Genomic DNA, 24,998 nt, shown 5'->3' on the forward strand with positions numbered 1-24,998 from the left:
AGACCGTGTTGTGGGTTCGTGATGGCGGGGTGGGATGGAGACAGTGTTAACAATCTTATGAATCCCCGCAACTCATGTTCGTTGCATAGGGGCATTGTTGCTGCCAGTTGAATCGGACGTTGCCAGATAGAGATACATTTCCCGCGGCTTTGAATATATGGCGATTTTTAAGACTGGCTGGAATTTTATATCAAACACAGGACATTTTTATATTAATTTCGAGGATAAGATGCACCTGAATTTTGGAGGCAAAGTCAGTCTTATATTTGGAAAAATACGGTAATTTACTGTGTGCGATGTGTTTTTGAAATATGTGACTTGGAAGATCTTTTTTGTAGGCAAACAAATGCAGGTAAGACAGGCAAAGATTTGTTCTAAATAGCGGTCAACATCAGGACAGAACGTCAAATTAACTGGGATCCTGATGTCGATGTGTATACCGATGGCTGCGGTACACGTCAGGACGTTACAATGGTCTAGAGGCACTTAACCGTCGGAAACTCCTCATATTACATGGATCCATCGCATTTCCTTCCAGCGTTTGACTGTTGTTTTCTTTCAAGTACCACAAACTGCAATAAATGTGGTGAACTTTATTAAAACTCGCCGTCAGATAGCTCGGTTTTTAGACCAATGTGTCACGATATGGGGGCTGAGTATAAACACACATCAAAAAAAAGTTTTGCATCAACTCGGTTCCTAGAGTACGTGAACGTGTACAGAAAATTGGAATAGAGATCAACATAAACATAATTTCCGCCCTTTTTATTGCTTATGAAAACCGCACATTGCATGTTGTAATACCAAACAGCAGACCTTCAGAGATGGTCGTCCAGATTGCTGTACACATCGGTACCTCTAATACCAAGTAGCACGTCCATTGATGCATGCCTGTATTCGTCGTGGCATACTATACACAAGTTCATCGAGGCACTGTTGGTCCAGATTGTCCCACTTCTCAACGGTGATTCGGCATAGATCCCACAGAGTGGTTAGTGAGTCACGTTGTCCATAAACAGCACTTTTCAATCTATCCCAGGTATGTTCGATAGGGTTCATGTTTGTAAAAAATGCTGGCCACTCTAGTCGAGCGATGTCGTTGTCCTGAAGGAAGTCATTCACAAGTTGTGCACGATGGGGGCGCAAATTTTTGTCCATGAAGAGGAATGCCGCGCCAATATGCTTTCGATATGGTTGCACTATCGGTCGGAGGATGGCATTCACGTATCGTACAGCCTTCCGTGACCATCAGCGGCGTACGTCGGCCCCACATAACGGCGCCCCAAAACAGCAGGGAACCTCCACCTTGCTGCACTAGCTGCACAGTGTGTCTGAGGCGTCTCCGACGACTGTCTAGTTCAAGGCATATGCGACATTCATCGGTGAAGAGAACGTGATGCCAGTCATGGGTGGTCCATTCGGCATGTTGTTGGGCCCATCTGTACCGTGCTGCATGGTGTCGTGGTTGCAAAGATGGATCTGGCTACATGAAAAGCTGTCAGGGTTCCTCCCAGCCATTATCCGTAGGTAGCGGTCATCCACTGCAATAGTAGCCCTTGGGTGGCCTGAGCGGGGCATGTCATCGACAGTTCCTGTCTCTCTGTATCTCCTCCTTGTCTGAACAACATCGCTTTGGTTCTCTGCGAGACGCCTGGACACTTCCCTTGTTGAGAGCACTTCCAGGCACATAGTAACAATGCGGAAGCAATCGAACCGCGGTATTGACCGTCTAGGCATGGTTGAACTACGGACAACACGAGCCGTGTACCACCCTCCCGGTGGAATGACTGGAACTGATGAGCTGCCGGATCCCCTCCGTCTAATAGGCGCTGCTCATGCGTGGTTGTTCACATGTTTGGGCGGGTTTAGTGACATCTCTGAACAGTCAAAGGGACTGTGTCTGTGATACAATGTCCTCAGCTAACGTCTGTTTTCAGGAGTTCTGGGAACCGGGGTGATACAAAACATTTTTGATGTGTATATTATATTAAGGCAGCACTCGTTGGCTTTCCGGGGAAAATGCAATATTGCGCATTTTTTAACTTTGGTGAGACGGACCGAAAACAGCTGTTTACTTATGTGTGGTTTCTCAATACGTTTTCCGTTGTAGTTCCTGAAAACTACGTACTTGAGTTTCTTGCGTGGTAATAGCAAGTTTCCATTTTTGTGCCGAGCACTTTGCTGAGCGCTATGCCCAAGCCTTCGCCTCAGAGAATTATCCACTAGCATTTCTCACCCTCTAACAGCAGATGGAGAGGAAAGTCCTCTCGTTCTCTAAAGGTCACGGTGACCCTATAATGACCCATTTACAGAGTGGGAGCTCCTCAGCGTCCTTGCACATTGCCCTGACACAGCTTCTGGGCCAGATGGGATCCACAGTCAGATGATCAAAAATCTCTCGTCCGACTACAAGCGACATCACACCATCATCTTCAACCGGATCTGGTGTGATGGCGTCTTTCCATCGCAATGGCGGTAGAGCACCGTCTTTTCAGTGCTCAAACCGGTAAAAACCCGTTTGATGTGGATAGCTATCGGCCCATCAGTCTCACCAACGCTCTTTGTAAGCTGCTAGAACGGATAGTAAGTCGGAGATGAGTTGGGACCTGGAGCGACGTGGCCAACTGGCTGCATGCCAGGGCGGCTTCCGTCAGGGTCGCTCTACCATTGATAATCTAGTTTCCCTCGAGTGTGTCATCCGAACAGTCTTCTTCAGACGCCAACACCTGTTTGCCGTCTTTTTTTTTTTTTTTACGAAAAGCTCACGACATGACCTGGCGACATTATATCCTTGTCACATTATATGAGTGCGGTTTCCTGGACCCGTTCCCGATTTTTATCCAGAATTTCCTATCGCTCCGTACTTTCCGTGTCCAAAGTAGTGCCTCCCATAGTTCCCCCAATATCCAGGTGAATGGGTCCCGCAGGGCTCTGTATTCAGTCTGTCTCTATTTTTTTAACGGTCTAGCAGCAGCTTTTGGGCTGTCGGTCTCACCTTCTCTGCATGCAGACGACTTATGCATTTCGTACTGCTCTTCCAATACTGGTGTTGCCGAGTGGCGCCTACAGGGAGATAGCCACAAGGCATAGCCATGGGCTATAACCCACGACTTCCAGTTTTAAGCCGCGAAGTCGTTTGTCAGGCATTTCTGTCGGCGTCAAACCGTTCATCCAGAACCTGAACTTTACCTTAATGACGATCCGCTCACAGTGGAGACATATAAATTCTTAGGATTGGTTTTCTACGCCCGATTGACGTGGCTTCCTCATCTTCGTCAGCTGAAGTGGAAGTGTTGGCAGCACCTCACTGCCCTCCACTGCCTGAGCAACATCAACTGGGGTGCAGAAAGCTGTACGCTGCTGTAGCTCTACAGACCCCTTGTTCAATCCCGCCTTGACTATGGGAGTTTGCTTTATGGTTCGGCAGTGCCCTCAACATTGCGTTTACTCGACCCAGTGCACCACGCTTGCGTCTGACTGTCAACAGGAGCCTTTAGGACGAGTCCGGTGCCAAGTGTATTGACGGAGTCTGGAGTCCCTCCATTGAAGATTAGCCGTGCAGAACTGCCGGCCAGGTACGTTGCACGCATTCGTAGTTCTCCTGAGCATCCGAATTACCGTCTCATTTTGCCATCCACGGCGGTTCATCTCCCGCGTCAGCGGCCCAGGTCATGGCTTACGATTGCGGTTCACATCCGATCTCTTCTGTCTGAAGTGGAGCCCTTGGCCTTACCACCTATACTCGAAGTCCATTCACGTACACCTCCATGGTGTACACGTAGGTCAAAACTTCACCTGGACGTTTCACATGGTCCAAAGGACTCAGTTAACACCGTGGCTCTCCGCTGTCACTTCCACTCGATTCTTGACATGTACCGGTACCATGAAGTGGTTTACACTGACGGACCGGTGGCTTATGATCACATTGGCTTCGCGTATGTCCTATATTGAACAAAACTCCTTGCCAGATGGCTGCAGTGTTTTCACTGCAGAGGTGGCGGCCATTTCTCGTGCTCTTGAGCGCATCCGCTCGTGACCTGGCGATTCGTTTCTTCTGTGTACTGACTCCCTGAGCAGCCTACTAGCTATCGACCAGTGATAATCCCCCCCCCCCTCCATCTGTTGGTAGCGACAATCCTAGAGTACATCTATGCCCTGGAACGGTCCAGTCGTACTGTGGTGTTTGTGTGGACCCCAGGCCACATCGGAATCCCAGGAAATGAACTTGCCGACAGACTTGCCAAACAGGCTACACCGAAACTGCTTCTGGCGATCGGCATCCATGTAACTGACCTGCTATCATTGTAATGTAGTAAGGTTTTCCAGCTTAGGGAGACGGAATGGCATAATCTCATTACGCACAACAAAATTCGTGCCCGTAAAGAGACTCCGAATGGGTGGAAGACCTCCATGCGGGATTCTCGCAGGGACTTAGTTGTTCTGTGCCATCTCCACCTCCTCCGTCGCGAGGACCCACCTCTGGTTCACTGTGACTGACATATGATTGTCGTCCACATCTTGCTGGAGTGCCCACTTTCAGGCGCTCTGCAGTGGACTTTTAACCTTCCCAGCACCCAACCTTCGGTGTTGGGCGACAGTGCCTCATCAGCAGATTTACTTTCACGTTTTATTCGTGAGAAGGGTTTTTATCATAGCTTCTAAGGGTTGGCATTAAGCGTCCTCTCTGAGGTCGCCACCCTCCCTGCATGTTAACTCCGCCGCATTTTCTTGGCATTTGTTTGTCTTGGTAGTCGTCTTTTCCCTACATGTGTTCATCTCGCCTTCTCTTTTTGGGATGGACATTTTAATGTGTTGCAGAGTGGCTGGCTCATCCTCTTTTATTATTGTGATCAGCCAGCCCAGACCATCTGCTCTATGATTTTAATATCTTCTACTTTTCCTTGTGGTGTATGTTTTCCCCGTTCTTTTTTTCGTTCCATTCATTTTCTTTTTAGGTGTGGTGTTGGGTGTTTCAGTAACTTGAGCCTTGCTTGCGTCAGGAAAAAGGGACTGATGACCCTGTAGTTTGGTCCCTTTATACCCAAACCAACCAACTAACTTATAACTCAAGACCCAACGGTAGAAGGATAGGACAACCACGAAAATGATCGTATGATACGCTGTAAATTGTTTGGTTCCGGAAGAGGCACAGCTGTCTAACCCTGAATTGTACATGATGGTGGTGAAAATGTTTGTGTACGATCTACATCGTAGCCTCCTTGCTTTAAATTTTGGTTATTTCTAAAGCGCTTTTACTATGTCTAAAGCAAAACTTCGTACAGATGCTACTATCTCTGGTAAACCACGGAAGTGCGATGATGGAAATACGCTCACCATAAACTAACCAAACTACTCATTTATATTTTCCTGGCATTCTAAGTATGGGGACGATATGCAATGAATGGTAACTGAAGAAACCTTCTCAAGCCAAGATCGCTAAAGACATTTTATTGGATGACCGGTTTCGGTAGATCTATACTTTCGTCATCGGATCTGCGAGAGGATAAACAGAAATTGATAGACAATTATAACATTCCTTATCCTTTAAAATGTTACAAAATATTGTACACCGGTGTTGTAGCGATCTTCATGATTGTGGGAAGTGTACAGTATATGCAATGTGATCAGACTTGCAACACTGTTGGACAACATGTTGTACTTTTCAAAGCACAGGGTATATTATAATTCCGTCAAGTTGTATTACTAGACGATTTATGAAGTTGTTATATCATGACTGTAAAGTATTTTTCCTATCAGTTTGGGTTCATCAACTTGCAGATCCGAAGATGACACAGCATAGCTCCGTCGAAACCAGTGATACAATAAAATGCGTTATTAGCGATCTTAGCTTGCGAAGATCACACAACTCGTAGCCATTCCCCGCACTGATAGAAAGAGGATGCGTGGAGAAGCACGTACTACGAGTATTTCAGTGCACTGGTAACCACGTAACCATCTGCGCACCTGATTCAAATTTTGGGTTGCACCTTCCACCTGACGTGAACTGTTTTTTTCCAGACGTACTGCGTGGACGCGCAGGTGGCCGACTCGGCTTGCTCCTCGACGGCGTACCTGTGCGGCGTCAAGGCGAACACGGGCACCATGGGAGTGACGGCGGCCGTGCGCAGGGGAGACTGCCGCGCCCAGAACAATACCGCCAATCACGTGGACTCCATCCTCAAGTGGGCGCAGGTCAGCAACGGCTTAGCACTAGCGCTCCAGCACCTTAAAGCAAACAGCGTCGTCCGTGATCGGCGTGCGTCGTCTTTATTCTACGGGGAAATACTACTAGCAGCTGCAGCATCTCAACGCTTCAAAAGCAGCACCAATTATTGTTAATACACAGGGTTTAGTTAAGTTTCTGTCTCACGCACTTCTGCGAAGAAGTCAGTCGTATTCATATTGCATCTTCGGTGGTCACTATAATAACATGGTTTATTTTAAAATTTTCGTTCTCTACGTTCATGAACAGTTGTCATAACTTAGAATAACACACAGTATTAAATTATTATCATTACTTTGAGTTTCTATTGTTTCTGATGGGTAGCTGCGTCGTCTCTCTCTCTCTCTCTCTCTCTCTCTCTCTCGCTCTCTCGCGCGCCCTCCCACCCCCTCTCTCTCTCTCTCTCTCTCTCTCTCTCTCTCTCTCTCTCTCCTCGACCTCCCCCCCTCTCTCTCGACCTCCCCCCCTCCCCCCCTCTCTCTCTCGCCCTCCCCCCCTCCCCCCCTCCCCCTCTCTCTCTCTCCCTCTCTCTCTCTCGCACCTCCCTCTCTCTCACCCCTCTCTCTCTCTCTCACCCCTCTCTCTCTCTCGCCCCCCCTCTCTCTCTCTCGCCCCCCTCTCTCTCTCTCGCCCCCCCTCTCTCTCTCTCGCCCCTTCTCTCTCTCTCTCTCTCGCCCCTCCTCTCTCTCCCCGCCCCCTCCCCTCTCTCTCTCTCTCTCTCTCTCTCTCTCTCTCTATCTCTCTCTCTCTCTCTCTTTCTGTGTGTGTGTGAGAGAGAGAGAGAGAGAGAGAGAGAGAGAGAGAGAGAGAGCAGAGAGAGAGAGAGAGAGAGATTGCTGGTTAAGAACGACCCTCCCTAGACACCACAAAATAGAGAAGTATTTGGTTTCCAAGATTAATTTTTGGATTTGGGTGTCATAACTTACAGGGTGTTTCAAAAATGACCGGTATATTTGAAACGGCAATACAAACTAAACGAGCAGCGATAGAAACACACCGTTTGTTGCAATATGCTTGGGACAACAGTACATTTTCAGGCAGACAAACTTTCGAAATTACAGTAGTTACAATTGTCAACAACAGATGGCGCTGCGGTCTGGGAGACTCTATAGTACGATATTTTCCACATATCCACCATGCGTAGCAATAATATGGCGTAGTCTCTGAATGAAATTACCCGAAACCTTTGACAACGTGTCTGGCGGAATGGCTTCACATGCAGATGAGATGTACTGCTTCAGCTGTTCAATTGTTTCTGGATTCTGGCGGTACACCTGGTCTTTCAAGTGTCCCCACAGAAAGAAGTCACAGGGGTTCATGTCTGGCGAATAGGGAGGCCAATCCACGCCGCCTCCTGTATGTTTCGGATAGCCCAAAGCAATCACACGATCATCGAAATATTCATTCGCGAAACTAAAAACGTCGGCCGTGCGATGTGGCCGGGCACCATCTTGCATAAACCACGAGGTGTTCGCAGTGTCGTCTAAGGCAGTTTGTACCGCCACAAATTCACGAAGAATGTCCAGATAGCGTGATGCAGTAATCGTTTCGGATCTGAAAAATGGGCCAATGATTCCTTTGGAAGAAATGGCGGCCCAGACCAGTACTTTTTGAGGATGCAGGGACGATGGGACTGCAACATGGGGCTTTTCGGTTCCCCATATGCGCCAGTTCTGTTTATTGACGAAGCCGTCCAGGTAAAAATAAGCTTCGTCAGTAAACCAAATGCTGCCCACATGCATATCGCCGTCATCACTCCTGTGCACTATATCGTTAGCGAATGTCTCTCGTGCAGCAATGGTAGTGGCGCTGAGGGGTTGCCGCGTTTGAATTTTGTATGGATAGAGGTGTAAACTCTGGCGCATGAGACGATACGTGGGCGTTGGCGTCATTTGAACCGCAGCTGCAACACGGCGAACGGAAACCTGAGGCCGCTGTTGGATCACCTGCTGCACTAGCTGCGCGTTGCCCTCTGTGGTTGCCGTACACGGTCGCCCTACCTTTCCAGCACGTTCATCCGTCACGTTCCCAGTCCGTTGAAATTTTTCAAACAGATCCTTTATTGTATCGCTTTTCGGTCCTTTGGTTACATTAAACCTCCGTTGAAAACTTCGTCTTGTTGCAACAACACTGTGTTCTAGGCGCTGGAATTCAATTCTGTTCTAAGGAATTCTGTTCTAAGGAATAAACCATGTTGTCCACAGTACACTTGCACGTCGTGAACAGCACACGCTTACAGCAGAAAGACGACATACAGAATGGCGCACCCACAGACTGCGTTGTCTTCTATATCTTTCACATCACTTGCAGCGCCATCTGTTATTGAAAATTGTAACTACTGTAATTTCCAAAGTTTGTCCGCCTGAAAATGTACTGTTGTCCCAAGCATATTGCAACAAACGGTGTATTTCTATCGCTGCTCGTATAGTTTTTATTGCCGTTTCAAATATACCGGTCATTTTTGAAACACCCTGTATATACACAGAAGTTAAGACGTACTAGCTCCCCTTACACACACACACACACACACACACACACACACACACACACACAAACGAACAGCAATAACAGACACACTCACTCTCACTATCAGTATAAGAGGAGACCAGCAAAAAGACTAGCACATTGCTCTATATCAAAACAAAGTACATGAAATAGCGAGATGGCAGTTGGCCTACAAAACAAAAAGACTGAAATATGTTTTGTGTCAATGAAAGTCTTGCGCCTGAAAGTATGTGAACAAGGAAGTTAAGAATGATGTAAGAAACAAGAAAATCAAGTCTAAGATATCAGTTAAATACTGTTAATATTACTAAATGATATCAGATTGTTCATTATCCTAGCAAACAAAATTATAAAAAAACCTACTGTTCTAGTGGCCACTGAAGGCGAGTTATTTTAAAGAGTCTTAAAACATATTACAGTCGCAAAAGACGGCATTAACCTACACAACTTGTAATCGACACGTATCTGCACATTTTACTTTGTCGAGCACTGTGTACTACCATATTCTAAATGTTTACAACTTTACTGTATTCTGTGAACTGACCTCGTAGTGTATTAAAAGCCAAAAGTAGCGTAACAGTTATTCTTCATACAGAGACTGGTTAGGTTAATGTTATAGACCTTGGGTTGTAGACGAGAACTGATTAAAGATGGGTAACGATTGCGCCAATTGTGGATGGATGCAGAAGGAATTGGCCGCAGCCCGCAGACAGCTGGAAGATATGTTGGCCACAGTCGATGGACTCCCAGGCTGCTGATATGTGCTGTCATAGTGCTGGAGCCCCTGACAACGAACGGTAGGTCGGGAAGGAAGACCAGTGTTTTCTCTGTTTGCTTGGCGAGCTGTTACGTCGAGAAGTGCTCTACTGGCAAAGACTGAGGGAAATTGGTGTACCAGACCGTAAATCGTGGTACATTTGGCACGAATGACGCCTGCTGCCTGGGTTCAGAGGCCATCCTCCTTTCCTAAAGGCGACTAGCTGCTTTGGTGAAGGCAGTAGGGAATGTTCAAGTGACGAAGGAATATACAGAGGGACTATATTATACAACAGAAAGAGAAAGAAGATAAAGAATTAAAAGATACTGAGAGACGAATTTCATTTAAGTCGAAACAAGGTCCCTGGCGTAGACGAAATTCCGCCAGAACTACTGTTATTCTTAATTTAACAAAACTAATCCACCTGTTGTGCAAGATGTGCCCTCAGATTTCAAGAAGAATGTAATGTAATTTCATAGAAAGCAGCTGCTGGCAGATGTGAATACTGCCGAACTATCAGTTTAATAAGTCATAGTTGAAAAAATATTGTCACGAGAAGAATGGAAAATCTGGCATAAGCCGACCTCAGGAAGATTATTTTAGGTTCAGGAGGAATGCAGATACATGCCAGACAATACTGACTACGTAACCTGGGTTACAAGATGGGTTAATGAAAGACAAACCTAGGTTTACGGGCGTTAGTAGACTTAAAGAAAACTGTTGACAATGTTGACAGGAATATACTATTCCAAATTCTGAAGTAGCAGGGCTAAAATACTGGAGTGAAAGGCTGTTTATAACCTGTACAGAATCCAAACGATAGTTATAAGAGTCGAGAGGCACGGAAAGGGAAACAACTGTTGTCGAGGAGGAAGTGAGACAGTACTGTTGCCTATCGCTGATGTTATTCAATCTGTACACTGAGCAAGCAGTAAAGGAAACCAAAGGAAAATCTGGTGGCGGAATTTAAATGGGAGGAATTAGAGTCCGCACAGAGGCCTACCAACAACGATTCATCCCGCAAACAATTCCCGACTGCAGCAGGAAAAGGGGTGTACGAAGTACCCTCCGTCGCCCACAGTAAGGTGACTTGAAGAGACAATACACACAACTGAAGACCATATGTCCACAGTTATCTCGGATGAAAGGTAATTGTGAGTACAATAACTTAACACAATTCACTTGAGGAATATGAAATGAACACAGAAAGACTGAAAGGTCACGGTAAGGAAACTTTGGAATTGTCATGGTCCATGCTCTAAGTGTGCCACACTCAAAGTTTGAACTGTATGAGCCATGGTTATAGTGCCGACTGGGTGAGAAAGTGTTAAAGTTAGGAGTAGCCGGCGACAAGAACAATTAACAAATCTTACAGGGTCCGATTGCTGATCATGGCATGGAGGTGTGTGATGTCATTAGGTTAGTTAGGTTTAAGTAGTTCTAAGTTCTAGTGGACTGATGACCTCAGAAGTTAAGTCCCATAGTGCTCAGAGCCATTTGAACAACTCTCTAGTTTTCTGTCAAAACCGACTGCAAGGAATAAAACGAAACAGCACATTGTCTTGTGTGCATATTTTGTTTGAAATTATTCGTAAGGACAAATAATATATACAGGAGAAACATTTGTCTAATAGTTTAAATGTTTAGATGTCGTAGTTAAAACTAACAGAAAGAAAACTAAATCAAACATTTTCAAACCACATCACAGGATTTTGTTTCTCGCATTTTTGAAAGAAAATCTGTCATTGTTGTTTAAAAATTGTATAGTCTGTGTCCGTATGTGTTTTTATTTTCTAGACACTTGAAATAGATCGATCAAAAACTTTTTGAGGTTTTTGCCTTATGTAGTGCATAGATTTATTTACAATATATATTAAACAAATTACATAGCGTGTGCACTATGCAGGCCCGATCGTTTCTTGGAGTATCGTGCAAAATGTAAACTAAATGGGTCAATAACTTTTCGAGATTTTTGGTAACACCTTTAAACTAAGACCTGTCCTTACAGTAGTATAGATTACCCGTTCTTTCCCTATAGCTTATCTTGTTTTTCTTAGAATTTCGAACATCTTACACATTTGTACTTCATCGAACACTGTATCCACGTCTATAGAGGCTTTGAACGGGTCGTGACATTTGTTCAGTCTTGATTCCATTACCAACAACAAGGACAGAACTAGGTTTTGCCTCTATCTTTCCTAAAGCCAAATTGAAGACTATCCTACAAATCCGCAATTTCTTACCATTATTTTATATATTATTATTGCCGGCAACATGGGTACATGAGCTTACCTGATAGCGAAATATTTCTCTCACTTGTCGGCTCTTCCAGCCTTCAGAATTGTGTTGATGATGTTTTAGCGAATGTCTTCACTGAACGATGGAGTCTTTCATATACATTCTGCTTCATCTGATTTTAAGCTGTACGAAATTCTTTTAAAATATGATGTGATAATGCGTACCCTAACTCTTCCGTAACGACTCCTGTTCTGCTTCCATCTTGTGTTCAGCCAAGTCCTCTCATTTGAACTGCCTGCTAAGCTATTAATGATCCCAGTATCTACAGCCTCACAGAACTTAAAGTGTGCCTGTTGTTTCCTTAGAGCTTCCGTATCCCACTTCTTTGCACTTAGTCTTCCTGACTAGTCCCTTAAACTTCATTTATTAAATATTCATCTGATTCTATATCTCCTCCTGGCTACGTCTTTCAGTTCAGTGTCTTATATGAAAATCTCTGCCTGACAGTATTGTAATCTAACTGAAATCTTCCCGTGTCTCCTGGCCTTCAAGTATAGTTCCCCCTCTTGTGAACAGAGTATTCACTATTAATAACAGAAATTTATTGTAGAACTCAGTCTCTCTCATTCCTGCTACGAAGCACTAATTTTCTCGTAACTTTTCTGCTGTTTCCGTCCCTACAACTGCATTCCAATCTTCCTTGGCTATTAGATTTTCATGGCCCCCTTTATGTACTGAACTGCCCGTTCAATATCCTCGTATACATTCTTTATCACTTCATCTTCGGCTTGCGACGTTGGCATGTATACCTGAACTACCGTTGTCGGTGTTGGTTTGATGTCGATTCTGATAAGGACAACCATATTACTGAACTGTTCACAGTAACTCACCCTTTGTCCTGCTTTCCTGTTTGTAACAAATGCTACTCCTGCGTTAAACCGTTGTCTGATGTTGTTGAATTACTCATACTCGAAATTCTTGTCTTCTCTCCATATCACTTAACTAATCCCTACTATATTTCCCGTGTCAGATTTTATAGCTTCCCCACCACGTTCAGACTTCTGACATTCAACGCCACAACTCGCACAACGTAAGACTTTCGTTATTTATTCAGTCTTTTTTCGGATCGTCACCAACTCCTTAACAATCTCCTGCCGGAGATCCGAATGGACGACTAGGCTGAAGTCTTTTGCGAATGGAGAGATCATCACGACACGTTCTCAATCACAAGCCACATCTTCTGTGGATAGATGTAATGTGTCTTTAATGCAGTGGTTTCCATTGCCTTCTTCCGCTTTTAGGGGTAGTTTCCCACGCCGAAGGCCAGACAGTGACATGAACTTCTGTCCACTCTTCCACCCTCTTTGACTAGATCTTATGCTCGACGTCCTCGGCCGCCAACGCTGATGGCTTTCATTCATAATTTAAGCAGTGGCGAGGTTCGAACCCGGGACCCAGGACGTTCTGATTAATAGTCGAAGACGCAACTCCTGGACCAAGGATTCACCAAGCCTTGAAACCACGCAAAACAAGAACAACACTTTCACACAGTGGTGGCCATTCTAAGTGTTGTAGCCAATTGCTACTGATCCTCTATACACTCTCCGATTTTGTGTGTGTGTATGTACGATAAGCTACAGTGACATCCTACCATGTACAGTGGGTGTTTCACTGTCTAAGTCAGGCAGTGTAATTTAAAAACTTGCCGCTCAGAAGTCACTGGGCGCCGCTGACACGCTGCTGCTGGATTCGCCCGCAGGCGGCTGGCAAGGCGACGGGCATCGTGACGACGTCGCGCGTGACGCACGCGTCGCCCGGCGGCGGCTACGCGCACATCGCGGACCGCGAGTGGGAGAACGACGCCGACGTCTCGGCGGCCGGGGCGGACCCAGCCGTGTGCCCTGACATCGCCTCACAGCTCGTCACCGCCGAACCCGGGCGTAACCTAAAGGTACGTGCGCACATGCTGCCATCTGCACAGTTCCGCAAGTCTTGTCCTTAAGAACAGCGTTTTGTTATCCTTTAGGTAAGTGCAGCACTTTCCTAGTAGAACCTCTCATTTGTTTCCGTAATGTTTCAATGCACCATTCTGTAAACTCGTTATTTGTAGCATCATGATAATTATTTCAGACTAGCTCTTCCCGGCCACTTTTACTGTACCCCAGTGCGGCTAAATGAAAAAGAAAGAGAAGAGAAAGCACTCATTTCAAATACGCATGGTAATTGGATATACGTTCTAATCTCCCTCTCTCTCCTGTCTCCGTCCATCTCCTCCTCCTCCTCCTCCCATCCCCCCATTCTTTGCCCATCTCCCCCTCCTTGCTCCTCTCTATTCCCAACACCATCTGCCCGCTCACATTTATTTTTTTTTTGCTCCCTCTTTCACCATCTCATCCTATCCCCCTCCACCCCCCTCTCTTTCCATTTCCTGCTTCCACTTTCTTTGTTCATCTTGTCCTGCCCCCTCTCTTTAAGTCCTTTCCGCTTTCTACGTCCATGTCCTCCTACTCCCCTGTTTATCTTCGCTTCCCCTCTTCTTCCCTCTCTCTGACCCTGCATCTCGTTTACTGTTACTGCACATTCGCATTCTGTACTAATATTCTAATCTTTTTGAGATCTTCATTAACGATATTCCCCTTTATATATTAAATATTTATTTTTATATTACATTCAGGACTTCCATAATTAGAGTTCCACTGTACAAAGACAACGAGTAATTAAATTTGAACAGCAAATAAAGGACACAGGAGGAACGTCATGTAACAAATGAAAATTGAACGAAAATTTGATCAATAGATTGGCTCTAAGTGTCTTAACGTATATGCAGTTAGCTACAATGACAGATGAATCTCAATACGATGGTTATGGTTTGAGCTGCACATCACACCATCCGTACTGTCCATTTTGCCTAGTTGCGAAAGTTATTCAGTCAATAACTGTAGCACTTTTACTTATGTAAGCTCATCCACCACGGCAAGGTCCTACTACATCGGAAGGGAAATATTGGTTTTTAAGTGCCCTGAGGCCAAAAACGGCACAAAAAGCAAAATGACATCGATTTGTAACTCTTAGGAGACTGGCTAAAGACATCTTCAGTATGCTGTCCACCACTTCTGGCATTAGTTTAAATTGAGAAACAGCATGTTCCTCAACAGATCGGAGTGTCACATTCTGAAGGCGTTGCACAGTGCGTTGCTTCAGCTACTTTAGTAACTGGAGTACTGGACACGACATCATTCAGAAAGAAGGCCGATGATTCCAGCATTTCTGAAATGCCTGCGATATAGCAGCTGCACTGACTGTGCAATGTGTGGAAGAGCGCCATTTTGCACACAAATGATCGTACACGCACAAACATCCACACTGTGGACAGGAGGGAGTGACGTTGAAGAGCAGAACACCCTCGTAACGTTTACCTGTGACAGTAGAGGCAACAGGATCCTCAGGGCTCATCTCCTCCAGAAAAAAAAGAAAATATAACCCTACCATAAACGATGTCCTCAACCTGCACCACACAGTTACCTTCACGGAACGATGTGGTGCCAGTTGATGAGCGTGGGGGTTTTCCGTGGTCCATATTCTGCAATTCTGCGTATTGACATGTCCTTGGAGATGGAAATGGGCTTCGACTGTCAACAGGCATTTTTTATCTACCTCTATAAGTGCAGGAAAGTCCAGAGGAAATTTTTGTCTTGCTGGCAGTTCAACAGGAAGCAACTGCTAAACATGGCCAATTTTGTACGGATGGCAATGCAGGATGTTCCATAGGATCTTACGCACCGTACCCGCCGACATGTCCCACATTCGGGCAGTTACCCGTGTGCTGTGCGTTTGCACACCACCACTCGAACCCTCCTGCAATGCTGCAGCATCTTCAACAGATGTCGGATCAACTGCTTTTCTATCTCTGACACATTTCAGTTCGAATCATTTTCAGTCATTTTTCTGCAGCGTCTTAGAAGACATCGCGTCAGTGCTTTTTCTCATACTCTTTAGCGTCCGGAACTTACCAGGGCTACTGGCGCAGAGTTACCTATCGTGTAAAAGAGCAGTATCAGCAGCGCGTTATCCTTTATGGAAGCAGTCATGATATGAGTCTCGGACGCAAACTGAGGAACAGCCTTTTGCCGCCTGTCTGTTGGTGTGTATATTCTGACACTTGCAGAGCCATCTAATGGTCAAATTTTCGTTAAATTGTTTGTTGTTGTTTCATGACGTTTTTCCAAATTCGCCTCATTCTAATCAGTGTTTCTCTTTCTACAGCGTTTTGAAACTGAAACTTTAACTATGGACGCTCTGTATATTAAACAATAAGTACATAAAAACATGATTTTCTGAATGTAATCGGCGAAGAACTTCCGAAGATACAAGATTTTCAACAAACGAACATTTACGTCTAGTGCAAAAAGTAACTTCAAAATTAACGCTACAGACCTTATAATAAACTCAATTTATAATGACATATGAAACAGAGCTTTTAAATTTTGATGAGATACACGTTCGTATTTTCGCAGTTACTTTTCATATTACGTTTTATGTACTTAAGTTGAATTCTCCTGACAGGTTTGACATAAAGTATGTTAAATCCTTATTTTTTTGTCGAAACTAACTTAGAATTCATTCTTTGCACATACAGATAGTAGCGCATGAACTTTCGCTACGCTCGAGAAGATACATAATTTTAACTCTGCCAGAATTCTGCTAACTAAATTAATTCCAATTTTTTCTCAACATAAATAAAAATGTTTCTTCTGCTGACATGTACAATGGTCTTGCATTGATGATCAGCGTTGTAGAGTGCCTGTTGTAACTCAACTCAGGGGTTATTTTGTTTGATGTCCTTCCTCATGGTGCAACGATTAGCTTCATAGTGTACTGTGCTACCCTCACGAAACTGAAGAAACGACTTCAGTGTGTTCGTCGTCAAACAAATGCAAACGACCTTCTGCCTATGCATGAGAGTACAAGGCCTCCCACATGTATGCGCATCCGAGAGAACTCAAAATACTTCATTGGACTGTTCACCTTACAATCCGGATCTCGCACCTTACCTTTCGTCTGTTTGGCCCAATCGAGAATGTAACCTGCGGGAAGCACTACGTTGGTGACTGAGATGTTACTAATGGAGCAAGACACTGGCTCCGACGTCGACCAGTAATTGGTACCATGCGCACATACAGGTTCTCCCACTAAGATGACATAAGGCCGACGAATTGAATGGAGGGCCGTCGAAAAATAGGTTTTCGTAGCCAGAGGAGTGGGAAATAACATGGCGTATTGGGACTCTGAACAAGACGAAGCTGCTTTCAGAAATAAGATTTGTAGCATTACTTATTGAACGCCCCTCGTGTAACAGAAGATCGTAGGTTCGAAGTTGTCTGGTAGTTAATTCTGAGTACCATGATCGAACACAAATCACTTCAGGAAAATGGAATGAACATAGAAAGAGTCAAAGGTCACGGTCCTTTTGAACAGCTTTTCCTTGTATTTTAGGTAGGTACAGCACTTCCCTAGTAGAACCTCTCATTTGTTTCCGTAATACGTTTCAATGCACCATTCTAAAAACTCTTTATTTGCAGCATCATGGCTATTATTTCAGACTAGCTCTTCCCGGCCACGTTTGCTGTACCTCAGTATGGCTAAATGAAAAAGAATGAGAAGAGAGAGCACGTATTTCAAATATGCATGATAATTGGATATAAGTTCTAATCTCCTTCTCTCCCCTGTCTCCGTCCATCTCATCCTCCTCCTCCCCCATTCTTTGCCCTCTCCCCCTCCTTGCTCCTCTCTATGCCCAACACTTGCTGCCCCCTCACACTTCATTTCTTTCTGCTTCCTTCCTAACCATCTCTTCCTGTCCCCCTGTCTCCCCCTTCTCTCTCTTTCCGTTTCCTGCACCCACTTTCTTCGTCCATCTTATACTGCCCTCCATCTTTAACTCCTCCTTTCCGCTTTCTACGTCCACTTCCTCCACTCCTGTCCATCTTCGCTTCCCCTCTCCTCGACCCTGAACCTATTTCATTCTTACTGCACATACACAATCTGAAATAGTATTCTAATCATTTTGAGATCTTTATTAACGATATTCCCCTTTATACAATAAATATTTCTTTTTATATTACATACAGGACGTCCATAATTAGTTCCAAATTCAAAACAATGTAAAAAGACAACCAGTATTCAAATCTGAACAGAAAATTCTTGACGCGGGGGGAAACGTCGTGTAACTAGAGAAAACTGAACGAAAATTTGACCAATAGATTGGCTCAAAGTGTCTTAACGTAAATGCGGTCGTCTGCAAATGACAGATGCATCTCAATACGACGGTTATGGTTTGAGCCTCACATCGCACCATCCGTACTGTCCATTTTGCCCAGTTGCGGAAGTTATTCAGTCAATAACTGTAGCACTCTTAGTTATGTAAGCCCATCGACGACGGCAGGGTCGTACCACATCGGATGGGAAATATAGTTTGTTAAGTGTCCTGATGCCAAAAACGGCAAAAAAAGCAAAATGACATCGGTTTGTAACTCTTGTGAGACTGGCACAAGACATATTCAATATAGTGTCTACCGCTTTCTGGCATTAGTTTAGATAGAGAAACATCATGTTGTTCAACAGTTTCCGATTTGTCTCGGGAGTCAAATTCTGAACGCGTTGAACAGTGCATGGCTTCAGCTACGTAAGTAACTGGACTACTGGACAGGACATCACTGAGAATGAAGGTTGAAAATTCCAGCATTTCTGAAATGCCTCCGATACAGCCGCTTCACTGACTGTGCTATGTGTGAAAGGGCGCCATCTTGCACTCAAATGATCTTACACGCACAAACATCCGCGCTGTTGACAGGTTGGAATGAAGCTGGAGAGCAAAACACCCTCATTACGTTTATCAGTGACGGTAGAGGCTACGGGACCCGCAGGACTCATCTCCTCGAAAAAAAAAGACTCTACTATAAACGATGTCCTCAACCTGCACCACACAGTTACCTTCACGGAACGATGTGGTGCCAGTTGATGAGCGTGGGGGTTTTCCGTTGTCCATATTCTGCAATTCTGCGTATTGACATGTCCTTGGAGGTGGAAATGGTCTTCGACTGTCAACAGGCATTTATTATCTACTTCTATAAGAGCAGGAAAGTCCAGAGCGAATGTTTGTCTTGCGGGCAGATCAACAGGAAGCAACTGCTAAACATGGCCAATTTTGTACGGATGGCAATACAGTATGTTCCATAGGATCTCACGCACCGTACCCGCCGACATGTCCCACATTCGGGCAGTTACCCGTGCGCTGTGCGTTTGCACACCACCACTCGAACCCTCCTGCAATGCTGCAGCCACATCTTCGACAGATGTCGGATCAACTGCTTTTCTACCTCCGACACATTTCAGTTCGAATCATTTTCAGTCATTTTTCTGCAGAGTCTTAGAAGACATGGCGTCAGTGCTTTTTCTCATACCCTTTAGCGTCCGGAACTTATCAGGGCTACTGGCGCAGAGTTACCGATCGTGTAAAAGAGCATTATCAGCAACGCGTTATCCTTTATGGAAGCAGTCATGATATGAGTCTCGGACGCAAACTGAGGAACAGCCTTTTGCCGCCTGTCTGTTGGTGTGTATATTCTGACACTTGCAGAGCCATCTAATGGTCAAATTTTCGTTAAATTGTTTGTTGTTGTTCCATGACGTTTTTCCAAATTCGCCTCATTCTAATCAGTGTTTCTCTTTCTACAGCGTTTTGAAACTGAAACTTTAACTATGGACGCTCTGTATATTAAACAATAGGTACATAAAAACATGATTTTCGGAATGTAATCGGCGAAGAACTTCCGAAGATACAAGATTGTCAACAAACGAACATTTACGTGTAGTGCAATAAGTAGCTTCAAAATTAACGCTACAGACCTTATAATAAACTCAATTTATAATGACATATGAAACAGAGCTTTTAAATTTTGATGAGATACACGTTCGTATTTTCGCAGTTACTTTTCATATGACGTTTTATGTACTTCAGTTGAATTCTGCTGATAGGTTTGACACGAAGTATGTCACGTCAGTCTCTTTTTGTGGAAAATAACTTAGAATCCATTCTTTGCACATACATACAGTAGCGCATGAACTTTCGCAACGATCGAGGGCATCCATAATTTTAACCTTGACAGAATTCTGCTAACTAATTTCAATTTTTCTCGCAAGATAAATAAAAACGTATTCTTTTGCTGACATGTACAATGTTCGTGCACTGATGATCAGCGTTGTACAGTGCCTGTTGTGACTCAACTCTCCATCATACAACAGAATATTAAAACGACTTAGAGAGAAAAATACAACGTCATCTACCTGTTACAATCAAATAAAGATTAAATTCTTTGCTTGGCAAAGGTCGATAATGTTATATTAGCCGTCAATTTCCTTTTCTCCTTGCTTGGAAGACAAGTATAAAAAATTGTATAATGCTAGGAATAAATTTTAGAATTCTATAACAATCGTGCAACAATACTAACTTACATATGTAATGTTAAAAGTATACTGTGGCAGAAACCTTTGATCATAGACGACAAACTGAATCACATACATGTCGATGCGGGTGCACTCAGAAGCTCGAAAGACGCTCTGTGCAGTCATTTCTTCGTTGCTCAGTTTGGCGTCTGCAAAACTGCCGTCACGTCTGTGATGAATACTGTTTTATTTACTAACAGAGTCGTATTCTTGCCTACTACCCATGTTAGTAAGTGCAAATGAGGAGTAGTTGCTATTAGATTTTTTAACTTCATTAATCGTTTTTGTTTGTTTTTTACGTTACTATTTTCATTGTTATCAAAAAGACTGGTTATTTTCTTCAAACCCTTCAGTGGTATTCACAGGTAGTGTTTTATGGAATACAGGTAAAGAAACGCTGCTCGAGAGGACAGGGTGGTGAAGAGCAATGCGCGTGAAATTTGCCCAGGTCTACAATAAAAGTCAAATTTATTACGTTAGAGAAAAATTAATCGAGAAGATTAATTTTTCTCTAACGTAATAAAGGTCTTTATTTAACCACAAATAGAAAATGCACAGAATACTTGTTGAACATACGTCAAGAAAATATCTGAGCCAGAAGGCCTGTTAACGTCACAGTATATTTAAAGTTACACAATCTACTATCCTTGTGTGAATATTAAATAGACACTACATACGAGGTGCATTCAATAAGTAATACAATGCATATTATCCTCTGCCAATTTCGGTCCAGGCCTTACAGTTTCGTGAAGTGCCGATACGTGGCGGCGCTATAAGAAGCTTTCAAAGTGGCGTCTGTAACGGCTGTCCGACCTAAGCAGAGAGCTGTCATTCAGTTTCTTTTGGTGGCAAACAGCTGTGACTCATACAGTGTTGGAATGTGCCGACACTCTCATTCGATATGATTGATGGATATGTCACACTCCACTGCTCTAGTGGACGTCTCTGTTGCTATTGCCGACACGACTTGGTTCCTCGATACCTAACAGAAGACCATAAACAGAACGAGAGACCACCTGTGCGGAATTTCTTTCGAGTTACGAGGCTGACAGTGACAATTTTTTGTCGAACATTGTCACACGCGACGAAACATGGATTCATCACTTCGAACCGGAAACAAAACTGCAATCCATGGAGTGGCGCCACAACACCCGCTCAAAAAAAAAAAAAAAGAAAGTAAGTATGTTCTAAGCCGTCCCCGCAGCCGGTAGTGTGACTGGGATTGTCTTCTGGGACTCTGAAGGGGATATTTTGTTTGATGTCCTTCCTCATAGTGCAAGGATAAACTTGGTTATGTAATGTGCTACCCTCACGAAATCGAAGAAACGACTTCAGTGTGTTCGTCGTCAAATAAATGCAAACGACCTTCTCTCTCTGCATGACAATACAAGGCCTCCCACAAGTATGTGCGTCCGAGAGGAGTTCAAATAACTTCATTGGACTGTTCTTCCTCGTCCACCCTAAAATCCAGACCTCTCACCTTCCCTCTCCTCTGCTGTGGCTGAGCGGTTCTTGGTGCTTCAGTCTGGAACCGCACGACCGCTACGGTCGCAGGTTCGAATCCTGCCTCGGGCATGGATGTGTGTGACGTCCTTAGGTTAGTTATGGTTAAGTAGTTCTAAGTTCTAGGGGACTGATGACCTCAGATATTAATTCCCATAGTGCTCAGAGCCATTTGAACCATTTGAACCCTCTTATCTGTTTGACCCAATGAAGAATGTATCCAGCGGGAGGCACTACGTTGATGATGGAGATGTTACTAATGCAGCAAGACACTGGCTCCGACGTCGACCAGTAATTGGTACCATCCGCACATATAGTTTCTCCCACTAAGATGACGTAAGACCGACGCATTGAACGGAGGGTCGTTGAAAAATAGGTATTCGCAGCCAGAATCGTAGGAAATAATATGGTGTATTGGAATGCTGAACAGGACGAACCTACTTTCAGAAATAAAATTTGTAGCATTACTTATTGAACGCCCCTCGTGTAACAGAAGATCCTAGGCCCGTAGTTGCCTGGTAGCTAATTCTGAGTACCGTAATTGAACACAAATCACTTCAGGAAAACGTAATGAACATAGAAAGAGTACAAGTTCACGGTAAAAAAAAAGCTTTAAGTGTGCCACATTCAAAGTCTGATCTGAATGAGCCATAGTTATAGTCCCGACTGGACGAGAAATGGTTTGAATTCGGCGTAGCAGACGACTAGAACGATTAACAGATAGTGTGGAGTCCAGTTGCTAGTCACGGCTTCTGGGCCCACGTCTCTTCAGTAGAGAGGATAGGAAAATTACCCGGAAGGCACCGTCGTCACCCCGCTAGCTCCCGAGTGACATCCGTATTGCTGGAATACTTTCGAAATCGATGTCTGCCCCAGGAAGCTCATTCGGAGTGAACTAGCGCATCACGGTCCGCACGCAGGCCTAAATACTGCCCAGCTCCAGGATACTGCTGGCACTATTTTCCGTCACATGGCCTCCGGAAGATGAAAGGCCCGCTTGGCCAGTGTTCTCTGACGATAGATTAGTTGCCTTCTGGTGGCAGGGCGCAGCGCTGCCCCCTCGTGTTTGTCGTCTAGAGACGTCCGTTGCAAGCATAGCCTCTTTGTGTTTTTGGTTGCTGGCTCAGTAGGCGCACGGCCTCGATTTCCCAAAGGCGACCCAGAGTCCCCAGCCCTCCAATGCCTATACATATGATCCAATGCAGCTATCGAATTTGAAGCTGTCAATACTGGAAGAGCCTCGATCCACCGTCTTTATTTTCATAACCTATACTAGACCAACGCTTGTATGTCATCTAATAAATGGCTCTGAGCACTATGCGACTTAACTTCTGAGGTCATCAGTCGCCTAGAACTTAGAACTAATTAAACCTAACTAACCTAAGGACATCACACACATCCATGCCCGAGGCAGGATTCGAACCTGCGACCGTAGCGGTCACGGGGTTCCAGACTGAAGCGCCTTTAACCGCACGGCCACACCGGCCGGCTGTCATCTAATATTTCGGTAATTATTTCAACCATGCTGGTGACGGTAATACTGTATAGTTTTCAAAATTCAAGAAACGTTTTAAGAAAATTATACTTTTGTTAATTTTACATGAAAGTCCCTCAACTCAAAAGAGACCTTTTATGGCAGTTTTTATGAATTATTCGTTAGTTTAGGAGAGAATACAAAGTAATGGTTAGGGAATCAGAGTGTACATGCAGTTCACAGACTTAACATGAATTATCACACATACCATCTCTATTTAACAATAACTATCCCCTACAAATATTGCCACTCTGTCCATGGTATTGGCCTCATCTGTGCTGATACTACAATCCATGTGGTTGTCGCGCCGCGTCAGAAAAGACAGCACAGTTCTGTAATTTGTACAGAACGGGCATCTTCATTGCAAGCAGTTATCCCATCACAGTGTAAGGCAAGATTTCCAGATGTGCCAACCAAACAACGATGCTGTGTACAAACGACATAGTGCTGTCTGATGGCATCACCTGCCTGATACAGCACAAAGAATATTTTCTAATAATAAAGTAACCAAGGCTAGAAAGCGATATGTGTTACACCTTCCAGTGCTGATGAATTCATTAACAAGTTGAAATTCAGTTCTGTACATTCAGTGTTTAATCAAGTGTATTTTTCCACTTTCCCCCATGAACGACAGACACGACAGACCTTGCTGTCGAAGGATCGCTCGCGTCTCTCAAGATTCACACAGCCTTACCGTAGGTGTAACCACAACGGAGAGGTATCTGTTGAGAGGCCAAAAAAACGGGTGGTTCGTGATGAGGGGCAGCCGCTTCCCCAGTAGTTACAGGGGCAATGGACTCGGTTGTTTTGTGATTTTCCTCGTAATACCAGTTAACATGGTCTTACTGTGACAGTACAGCGAATGGCTGAAAGCAAGAGAATACTACAGCCCTTATTTTACCTTGTATATGCTACGTGCTGCGTGCCTGAATGTTGATGGCATCAACTAGAGTATAATATTCCGAAGGTAAACTAGTCCCCCATTCGAATCTCTCGATGGGGATTGCTCAGGAAGAAGTCGTCGTCAGGAGGAACAAACTCGCATCCTACGGGACAGAGCGTAAAATTTTCGATCCCTTAATCAGATTGATGGGTTAGAAAATATCAGAAGGGAATTGGATAGGTTCAAATTAGATGTTTTAAGAATTAGCGAAGTTCGGTGACGGGAGGAAGGACCTCTGGTCAGGTGACTACAGGGTCACAAATACAAAATGAAAAAGGGGTAATGCAGCAGTAGAACTTGCCATGAACAGCAAATCTGAAATGCTGCTAGCCTGCTATGAACAGCATAGCTAATACATTATCGTAGTCAAAGAAAACAGGAATCTAAGACCCACCACATTAGTGCAGGATGAAATGCCATCTAGTTTCTCAGATGATGAAGGTACTGAAAGAATCTGAAGAGATAAAAAATATTCAGATAATAAAGGCAGAAGAACATTTAATTGTGGTGAGGAGCTGGAATTACATAGAACGGAAAGGAAGAGAAGGAAAACTAGTAGGTGAATACAGATTAGGGGAAAGAAATGGAGGAAGTTGCACAGAGCGTTAGTTGAACAGAGTGTAATTTAATCATCGTTAACCCTTGATTTACGAAACATGAGTGAATGTTGTGTATGAGGAAGAAATCTGGTTCCCACGCCCGGGTTCCCGGGTTCGATTCCCGGCGGGGTCAGGGATTTTCTCTGCCTCGTGATGGCTGGGTGTTGTGTGCTGTCCTTAGGTTAGTTAGGTTT

The 24,998-nt window shown here is 44.3% G+C and overlaps 1 protein-coding gene across 1 annotated transcript in view; it reads left to right on the forward strand.

Annotated features, from left to right (window-relative positions):
• LOC126176064 (membrane-bound alkaline phosphatase-like) overlaps positions 1-24,998 on the forward strand; it is a 178,437-nt gene that overhangs the window by 121,302 nt on the left and 32,137 nt on the right. The window contains exons 4-5 of the mRNA XM_049923197.1: positions 6,019-6,192; positions 13,483-13,674. Of these exons, the coding sequence (XP_049779154.1) occupies positions 6,019-6,192; positions 13,483-13,674 (366 nt within the window). The remainder of the gene's footprint in view (positions 1-6,018; positions 6,193-13,482; positions 13,675-24,998) is intronic.

The sequence above is a fragment of the Schistocerca cancellata genome, chromosome 3 (genome assembly GCF_023864275.1).
Source record: "Schistocerca cancellata isolate TAMUIC-IGC-003103 chromosome 3, iqSchCanc2.1, whole genome shotgun sequence".
NCBI classification, from domain to species: domain Eukaryota; kingdom Metazoa; phylum Arthropoda; class Insecta; order Orthoptera; family Acrididae; genus Schistocerca; species Schistocerca cancellata.